Source organism: Nematolebias whitei, chromosome 11 (assembly GCF_014905685.2).
Source record: "Nematolebias whitei isolate Nwh7 chromosome 11, NemWhi1, whole genome shotgun sequence".
Lineage (NCBI taxonomy): Eukaryota > Metazoa > Chordata > Actinopteri > Cyprinodontiformes > Rivulidae > Nematolebias > Nematolebias whitei.
In genome coordinates this window covers 33271122-33281080 of record NC_056508.1, presented here as the reverse complement: position 1 = coordinate 33281080, position 9959 = coordinate 33271122, and the positions used below count along the sequence as shown (strand labels likewise).

At 39.7% G+C, this 9959-nt stretch overlaps 1 protein-coding gene across 1 annotated transcript in view; it reads right to left on the bottom strand.

Annotated features, from left to right (window-relative positions):
* The window catches only part of rerea (arginine-glutamic acid dipeptide (RE) repeats a), a 137490-nt gene that overhangs the window by 27089 nt on the left and 100442 nt on the right, over nucleotides 1-9959 (bottom strand). Inside the window, exons 6-8 of the mRNA XM_037684903.1 lie at nucleotides 8068-8172; nucleotides 1886-1934; nucleotides 767-891 (exon numbers count right to left, since the gene is read on the bottom strand). Coding sequence (XP_037540831.1) covers nucleotides 767-891; nucleotides 1886-1934; nucleotides 8068-8172 — 279 coding nt within the window. The remainder of the gene's footprint in view (nucleotides 1-766; nucleotides 892-1885; nucleotides 1935-8067; nucleotides 8173-9959) is intronic.

The window sequence follows — 9959 nt, the reverse complement described above, 5'->3', positions numbered from 1 at the left end:
GCAATATTCTAAACAATGTTTCTAAACTCTAAACGCTCTAAAAGAGCACAGAATGTTATGATTTCAGCTCCTTTCCTCCTCTGCTCTTTGCCACCTGCGAGCACCGCTCTGCACGGTGAGCAGCTGATCAGCTGCAGCAGGAAGTTTGTCCAGCAGTATGGGCTGCACAAATGTGCTAAATATTTTTAAAATAATTTATTTTAAATAAAATTTCCATGCCAATTGTGCGGCTCATCCATCAATCAGCCACTTGTGTGTCATGTCCAACCTTATTTTGAAAAACCGCAATAAACGAACCGCGAAGTAGCGAGGGACTACTGTACTCTTAAAATTCAAAACAAAAGAAAGCCCTCTGACAGTTCAACATGATCAGCGTTGTGACAGACTGGTTGGTTATACTGCAGCTCCTGACAACAAAAGAGGTGAGGAAACCTGTTAAAAGACATGTGAACTGCAACAAGCATCTAATTAAAAGAATAACATTAAACCAATTATAACACTATGACAGATGCCAGATCTCGTGAAAAGCAGTGAATTAAAGGATTTCCAAAAGTTTTACTTTCACTGACAACTCTTTCAGGCATATTTTTTGTGCAGAAATGACGCAGATACACAAAGATGCCAGTACTGGAAAAGTAAGAAGTTTTGGAATTACACACATTTGAATTCATCTTTAAAAGTCAATTTCTTTGGTGAACCAGGTGTAATGTCTTGGACTCTGCAGCCATGGAGAAGTGTGTGTGCACCTGAGTTTCCCTGGGCTCACCTTGCAGCTCTGAGGTACATAAGAAGGTCACAGTCGTTGACCCCTGGCATCCAGACCAGCTCCTCGTTCTCAGTCACGGCCTGGCCACCAGGGGAGGGAAAAGGCTGCAGCTCCGGGAGCTTGGCCTAATTAGGTCCATGGAGGGGGAAAGAGGCAGATGGTTTCACACTGCAAATAGCAGGCATGCTTGAAGAAAATATCAGCTTTCAACCCGTTGTCATCAAGTTTTCACTGTGTGGCTGAATGGTGGCAGCGGAGACGAGCTGCAGTCACAATGATTCAACATCTTCACACGTAAATGTATCACTCAAATGACTTTCTGTCCTTGCTGCTAAGAAAACAAAGAGTGACTGAAATGATATCTTTTTTTTTTAATAAAACAAACTCTCTAAAGGAGAAACCGTCATCACTTGCTGAAACAGTATAACAGCAGTTTTTGTTTTCCACACAACGAGCAGACAAAAACATTCAATCACACAGAAAGTTAATGTAATAAAATGTAGTTAAAGAGCTCCAGCTACAATTTATTTAAAGGTTTGGAAAAGGTTATAAAGTTGACATGAACAGAAATGATCCTTTGTGTGTGTGTCAGACAATAAAACAAAACTAAAACACTCCCTTTTGGGAGAAGTTATTTTAAATGAACAATGTACTGGTGAAACACTAATATTATAGCATAATGCTAAAAAATTCCAAATAGTGATTTAAAGCAGTAAAGCCTTTTGTGTTATCTGTACATTAAATTAAAAGCTTCTCAAGGACAAAATGATTGTTTCAAAAATTATAAATATAATTTGCCTAATTATATAAAAACAGTAGCAGTAAATATATTTTCTTTAAAAAAAAATTAGATATACAGTATGCCTTTTTTAACTTGTGAAAATACTTTTGCGAAGACAAGGCAATATGTAGTTTTTAGTCTTTTTAAGCTATTTGTTGCACAAACTCTTAAAAAAAAGTTAAATGTCTAACAGTTTGAGAAATGATTTCCATTTGAATTTAAAATTTGCCTGAGCATTATAGAAAGAGTGTGTTAATGACGGGCAAATGTTAACGATGATTCTGACACGAGAGGCAGCATCTTGTTTCAGAGCTGATGTGTGCTGCACAACGACTCACCTGATGACTCGGCCCCACTCGGATTTCCCCTTGTGTGCTGTTTAATCGCCTGAGAAGAGACAATGAGAGTGGATTGAAACTAAATATTTACCCATTAAAATTTCAAGCCGTGAAACATTTGCCTGCGCACTTTGAATTCGGTCAACACAGCTAAACGGAAGGATACGAAGCAGAAAATTTAAAGGACAAATGCGTATAAGCTGTAATAAAATATTTAAAAAAAAAAGAATAATGTGGACTTCTTTATGGGTAAGAACACTGAAAGTGCAACAAGTGCATTGTGGTTTATTCTGAAAATAAAATACAGATTACAGAAGAATATTCCTGGCTGGCTGTAAGCCGTACAGAGCACACTTAGAGACCTGATATTAAGGATGCAGCAATAAAACAGAAGCCCCTAAAAGGAGGAGGAGGTGGAGGAGGATGATGAAGGTGGAGGCAGGGTAGCTGGCTCTGGATGTGAAGGGTGAGAGCCTCTGGAAATCGGCTGCTGGTACAAATGTTGGTAGCCATAGCAACTGCTATTTAATAATAGTGTTCCGATTCTCCAGCTGCAGTGGATTAAAGAAAATGACAAGATGTTCCTTTTGAAAAGCCTTTCCCCTCTGTTGCCTAGGCAACAACACTGATTTTCATACAAGCAAGCACGAGGCAGCCCAGAATCTGTCAGCGTGATTTGCACCCAGAGAAGCTCGCACTCCATCACGCAGACCTGGAGGAAACTTGAGAGGCCAAAACCCCTCTGGTCTCTTTACAACCTTCAAACCCACACAAATCCTGTGACGGGTGCATACGTGACCCGACTTCCCCCTTTTCCTCTTCCCAACAGAACTCCTCCTTTACAGATTCTCTAACAAGATACGGTTTTCTCGAGCAAAATCCACACCGTGCTGAACTAAGGCTGACAGAGGCGCTGGCAAAGATCAAGGCATCAGCAAAGCCCAAAAGCTAAATGGAGGATGCAGGAAGTGAGCTTCGCCTAAATTTTTTTGCTTCATTTTATAACAATCTCTGCGGATAAAAAAAAAAAAAGATCCAAACATAATGCACTAAAATGTTGTTAAACTGAATATGATATATGGTGGTGATAAAAACGAAATATGATTATTTCCTGCGTTATCGGCTCTACGTCATGTTTTATTGGCCAAATACCATTTTTCACAATAAAATGATAAAATTGCATTTAATGTGCTCATATTTTTTTGTAACTTTAGTTTAATTTTTTACAGATGTATGATCCTTTCATACTATTTTAGATTTATTTAAAGTGTGACTTGAAAGATAGGACTGATTTATAAAATTATTATTATAAAAACTAATGTAATCTTGAAGCCAACAAATACAAATATAAATGAATATAAACACGGTAATATGCTGGCCTTTTGTTTTTGAACAAAGAAAGTTCTGCAGACGTGTTTCTGACAACGTGCAGTCGGTCAGGTCCACAGTGTTTTGGCAGAAGTTGTAAGGATGACAAACGAGGACCTGCGCGCCACAATAAAAACGGCACGTCTGAAGACAGCCCAGCTTTAATGCTGCAAAGGTCCTCTGAGATGAAGCAGAATACAGACTGCAGCAGGAGGATCAGAGGAGTTTCCAAAAAGACTGCAGGCACAGCTGAACAGAACCAGCATACTGAACAAGGAAACAGATAAAGGCAACGAAGAGGATGAGCCTTTTTGTTAATTGTAATAATTCCTACAAATACTTTTTCCTTTATACACTAATCTGGAAGAATGAATTAACAGACAGCTAAGTTACAATGTTTATTCTTTTCATTAATAAGCTGTAAACATTGGTCACAGGTTCAACTTAAGATGGCATTAGCACACAATCTTGCTAAGTAATTACAGGCTTCTTAATAGAACCAAAACAAAGTGACAGCCTGAGCAACTTCGTGTGCGTAATCAAGGTAAACCCCGCCCCCTCCATCAATTCCAGCCAATCGCAACGCAAGCCTGTGGCACACTGACATAATTGCAGCACGGCGAAGACAGAGCCAAGTTAAAGGTTTGTGTGACAACAAGCAGCATGCAGACATGGCAGAGCCGGCTGAGCTTTCACTGCAGCTCTTGACGCGCCATCATGGCATCCCGGTTGTAAACAGGAGCCGCAAAATGGAGCCGGGGAAGCCTCTCCGGGTCTCCGTACCGTCATTACACCAGCAACGTCAGGACCGAGGCGCTGGAAGCACTGCGCCCTTATGAGGACGTGATAAAAGAGGGACACTGTTATATGTTTAGATTTGTCTAATTATGGCAGCGCCGACGCGTGACTGCAGTGACGGTCCTGCATGCTCCACATCACGCAGAAGGCATTGTGCACACTCCTCCATCTCACAAACACAATGACAGTGACGCGGACTGGTGGCAAACATCACACTTCTGTCAGACAGCTGGGAAATGCGAGTCGTGCAAATAAAACGCCGAGCAACGCTCCTGGAAAATAACAGCACAGGAGGAGGAGGAAGGAGGAGAGCAGGAGAATATGAGCGCACCTACCTCCGGGGACTGAACAGATCGTCCATTTCTGACATGGAGCCCTGAGGCTGGGTGCTGACACGATGTTTGCACACAATGCTCGCTGGGTTCAGCTCCCCTCTCGCGCGCGCCTGTGTATCTATGCGCTCAAAATGGAGACGCACGCATTCGGCTCCGGAGCGGTGCTCACTGAGCTTGTGCTGTGACCTCAGCCCGCACGCACATACGTCGTCAGGCTCGGCTCGCTCCTCCGTGGGCGCTACTGAGCATGCGCAGCGACCTCACACGAGCGCACACACACATGCAGGATGTGCTGCGTCTCTGCTCGCATGTCTGCACCATAATAAACAGGGAATTTGCAACGCTGCAGACACCTCGCTCTGAATACGAAACAAGCGGAGAGGAGGAGGGGGAGGGGGCCGGGACCGAACAGGGGCCCCAAAGGAGAGGGGGGGCTCCTGACTGACAACCCTTGGTGCTACTAACAAGGACAGCTGTCACCGCAACAAGTGACCATCAGTAAATAATAACTAAAAGGGTTCACCCACTGAGCTGCACAAGATCAGCTCATCCCACAACAGTTTAAAAATTAATTCTGAATTTATTTTAATATATGCATAACCACCACCATAAAGCCAAAGTTTTAAGCAACAGTCCTCTTAGGATGAGGAATAAAGTTGTAGCCGTCTTGTTGAAACCTTAAATACAAGGCTTTGGGCAAAATTATATAATGTCTCGAGATGTCATGCTCAGAGTATGTGAAAGACTCTCGGCTACTACCACAACACATTTTAGCTCAATATCTGTAAAAATGACAGTTATGTGCTGTATATTTTCAATAAGCTGTGGTGGCCATCTTGAATTGAGCTGACTCCAAAAGTTAATTAGTTGTAGATGTACATCCAGTGATTATTTCCTAAAAGTTATACTAAAATTGATCCAGAGGTTCATGAGATATTTTGCTAACAGACAGAGTTAGCTCCATCAGTTAATGCTAAAGTTTTAAGCAACCTTTTTATGCAATGATTTGAACTCGCAGTATGTGCTGTGGATGACTCTCAGCTACCACTACACCTAATTTTAGCACAATAACTGTAAAACTGACTGAATTACCGTATTTTCCAGCGTATAAGTCGCTGTTTTTTTTGCATAGATTTATCAGTTCTACAACTTATACGCCGTAGCAACTTATATACGGTTTTTTTCTCCCATATTCATAACGCAATTTTTGACTGATGCTTTAAATTTCTAAGAACTGCAACAGCGAGTCCTCGTGTGCGCGCTAACGTCACTCAGCTGGTGCAGGCGGAGGAACAGTGGAGAGCTAGCGGCTCCGTCCGTGATGGATGGATGGATGGGACTGCGACATCCAGGCAAAATGAATTTGTTCTGACCATTAAATAAATGCATAATAAAAGCGACGGGTCAGCGGTGATGCATAATAAATGCAAGTTATATATGTTTTTTTCTTCTTCATGATGCTTTTTTTGACTGATGCGACTTGTACTCTGGAGCGACTTATATGCTGGAAAATATGATATACACACTTTGGTGTTTTCTAAGGTGAGTTTATTGGGTTGGCACCAAAAATTAATCAGTTGTAAATGTACATCCTATAAAAGTTGCAATATTTAAATTTTTTTTTTTCATTACGTGTTGCTTTATTATTCAGTTTTCTCCAACATAAACTAAAATTTTGGCTAGATGACACCACAGTCAGGCCATTTGTAAAGACTTCAGTTTAAGGAGCTAGATTATTTAGAATATCTTTTATTTTGAAGAGGTTAAAATTTCATATTTCACCTGATATGTGGATAAGTCAAAATGATCGGTTAGGAGAATCAAATAAATCCTCATGCATCAAATTAACTAATTGTCAGACTGAGACCTCTTTGAGATCATATTTCAGTAATAAAACTCACACTTTAAACATTTTATACGTTCAACAGAAAGCTTCAATTTAAACCATCATGTTTCGCAGTAGTAACACAGATATGGTTATTTATATTGAGGAGAATAAGTGGATAACTACAACACATTCAGAGTAAAGTGAGTTGCAAACCATCCATGTTAAGTCTGAATAATAACCGTCTGAAGCAAACAATGTCTACAATTGCACAACAGTAGCTATGAAATTGACCATAATTCAGTAAATGTCTTGTTACTAACACCATTTGAAAAATTTGTAAAATAAGCAAAACAGACAAAGCAGAATTTTTACAACTTTGTTCTAGGAACAACCATTCACACCAGTAGACAAGATCACTGGATGCAGCTTAACTAATAAGTAAAATCTAAATGCATAAGAAAGCATACAAGAAAATAAGAAAAATATTTATTACAGCAGGAATTTATTGTGCACATTTAGCCCAAAGTGCTTCATAAAATATAATTTTTGAAACCACGCGTGTTTTCAAAATGCCAGGCAAATTGTATTGATGTCACATCAAACATTCTGCAGAGTCGAACAGTTGAGTCGATCTATTATTTTCACTTGTGCTGCTCCTGATGTCACATGTCAAAAATATGCTCCATGAAATCGATACGAAGATATATGTAATTAAAATCTGACCTATTTGTAATTTCAGTCATAAAATCAATGCTTGAATCGTTTAAAACGCCACAGGGAGGGGGTTCTCAGCTCGTTCCCCCTACCGGTAATTACACAGCATTAAATTAATTTCTTGTTTATTGAAAAGATGATCAGGATTAATGAGCAGAAAGCATCATGTAACCAGACAAAAACAGAAGACTGTAATAAAAAAAACAATAATTTTAAAGCTGCCAACTTAAGTATTTAATTTCTCAGCATTGAAAAAAAATTAGCAGTATTTTATATAAAAATGTGTTCAAATACTCAACTCTTATCAATTTTTAATGATAAAAGTCCTTAAACACTGCATGCTTTTACATTTAACTGTTAAATAAAATCTAAAATATTTGGGTAAAATGGAACAATCTTATGGGCAGCACGGTGGCGCAACTGGTAGAGCTGCTGCCTCTCAGCGAGCAGGTCCCTGGTTCAAACCCCGGTCCAGGGGCCTTTCTGGGTGGAGTTTGCATGTTCTCTCCGTGCATGCGTGGGTTTTCTCCGGGTACTCCGGTTTCCTCCCACAGTCCAAAAACATGCATGTTAGGCTGATTGGTAACTCTAAATTGCCCCTAGGTGTGAGTGAGAGAGTGAATGGTTGTTTGTCTCGTTTGTCTCTATGTGGCCCTGTGATGGACTTGCGACCCGTCCAGGGTGTACCCCGCCCCTCGCACAGTGATTGCTGGACATGGGCACCAGCGACCCCCGTGACCCAAAATGGAATAAACGGGTAAAGAAAATGGATGGATGGATGGATGGAACAATCTTATCACCTAACAAGGAAATAAATTTGATTTAAATGTGTGTTAATATTTTTGAGTATTTTTCAGGACAGCGCAACATATTAACTGCTTCTGGTGTTTATTGTAAAGGGCTGTGGTGTTGTTCTTTTTAAATTATGGGCACATAAACAGAATATTTTGGGGGGTTCACTTTGGAAAGATGTTCCTTTCAACATTTTTTAAACCTCCTTGTGTCTTGACAGAGGAAGAAAGATAATTCAAGAAGGGAAGCAAATGTTTACATGTAGCTGTGTTTTATATAAATCCTTGAGGGAAATGATAAGGGGCAGCCATGATCATTTATCAGAGGATGTAAACAGAGCAGCTCACCTGGTCTCTGGGTTGTATCCGAGGATATAGAAAAAGGAGTCGATGCGGGCTTTGAATTCCCGGGCAGCAAAAATGTCAGAGAAATGGGAAATGTTGCATTTCCCCCTGTAGGAGAGAAGACAAGCTCTATTAGACAAAAAAACACTAACATGACAATATCAGAAGAAGCTGGAATTAAAGCTCTTTGGATGTTAATCTATTAGAAGTAACAAACAGCAGCAGGTATCTGCTGTCAGTCAGTGAGTCCTGACTTGTGGCGAGACATCAGGCTTGGGCTACTGAAGCCACAAACATGCCAGCTCCAACTTGTCCCCTGCTGCTGAGATGTGGGAGACAGATGCTACAGAAAAAAAAAGAGGAATTTCAATCTTCATCCCCACCCTTCACCAAAAACATTGATCTGATGGTGCAGAGGCTCTGACCACATCTTGATACCATTTCCTGTATCCAGCACCCTAGTGTCCTACTGCACCAAAATAACAACCAACACAGGCCTAAGGAGTTGGGGCTGCCTGGCAGAGAAATGGTATTTTCCTCCCCTGTGAAAAAGATTAAAGGGTGCTGAGGAGAGCAGGCTTCAGAGCGCTGCGGCATTACCGCATCCCACTGGAATTCCCTCCCATTTATCTAAAGCCTGGAGAGTAAGTCAAATCAAAGGGAGCTCTGTGTAGGAGAGGTTGCAGCTAATTTTCCCTGAAATCGGTGGTTTCTGGAAGACATGGCTTTGCTGCTCGCAGATGGCTCTGGTTAAAGAGAAGGGGGACAGGAGGAGGAGGAGGAGGGGCAGTTAGTGAGGAGCAGATGAAGAGACGGAGGCCGAATGATCGCTGATTAAACCTGCGTGTTTCTGCTGACATGAAACAAAGAGCAGCAGCACTGCAGCGCCTCAGACAGGTGCATCTTTCTGTGCGTTCCTTTGTCTGTAGCTGACTTTGAAGCAGTGTATAAAGTGTTTTAATGGGAGGCATGCATCACATTTATAAATTATGCAATACTATTCTGCATTTTGAGATTCTGTACTTTTCCAGACTCATTTTTTAAGTTATTTTTTGTGTGCACAAATGTATATAAATTTACTGTAATTCCCCATTTCTGTACAATGTTACGGTTTAATTATCTATATGTTAATGTAAAGGATTTGTCCTTTCAATAAAAAAAAAAAACTGTTCATTTATTTTAAATGCCATTACACGCTGCATTCCAAAAAGAAAAGTAACTGCCTGCAACTGCAAGTGATTTACGATTTTTTTTAATGATACACTGTTTTGTTTATTGTTTTTAAGACACGTTAAATGTAAAATTTCCTTTACTTTTTTATCAGAACCTTACAGATAACTAATATCCCAAAATGTAAATTTTCCATCATTTTCTTTTCTTTTTTTTACGTGAGCTTGTATCCGCTTCTCAACCAAATAGTTACTTGCCCTTTCCTAAATGACCTTACAAATATAAACAAAATATTCCACAAAAAGAAAATTATTTCAGTTTCTTGTTTCCAGAAGCTGACCACGTTGGTGGTAAATAAACCCAAACGTTCATATTTGATATAAAAGGTGCAAAATACCCATCTTGTTTAAGCAATTAAAAAAATCTCAGATTAGTGTTTTCTAGAAATGCATTAAATATAAGAGTATCCTAATTTTGCTTTTTTTCCATTCTCAGTTTTTCTTTTTCCCAAAACTTGTCAGTCCCTGAAAATTTTTAAAATCTAATTTTGTACATTTCAGGCCTTTTTTTAAGACTGTCTCTACACATTTTTACTCATTTTATTAGTTTAGACTAAACCTTTTAAAGTGTTAAACTGTATTACATTTGCACAATCGTATAAATCAGTTTTCTAAAAAAATTAAAATTGATTTATTGAAGTTGTCGGAAACACAGGAATAATCAAG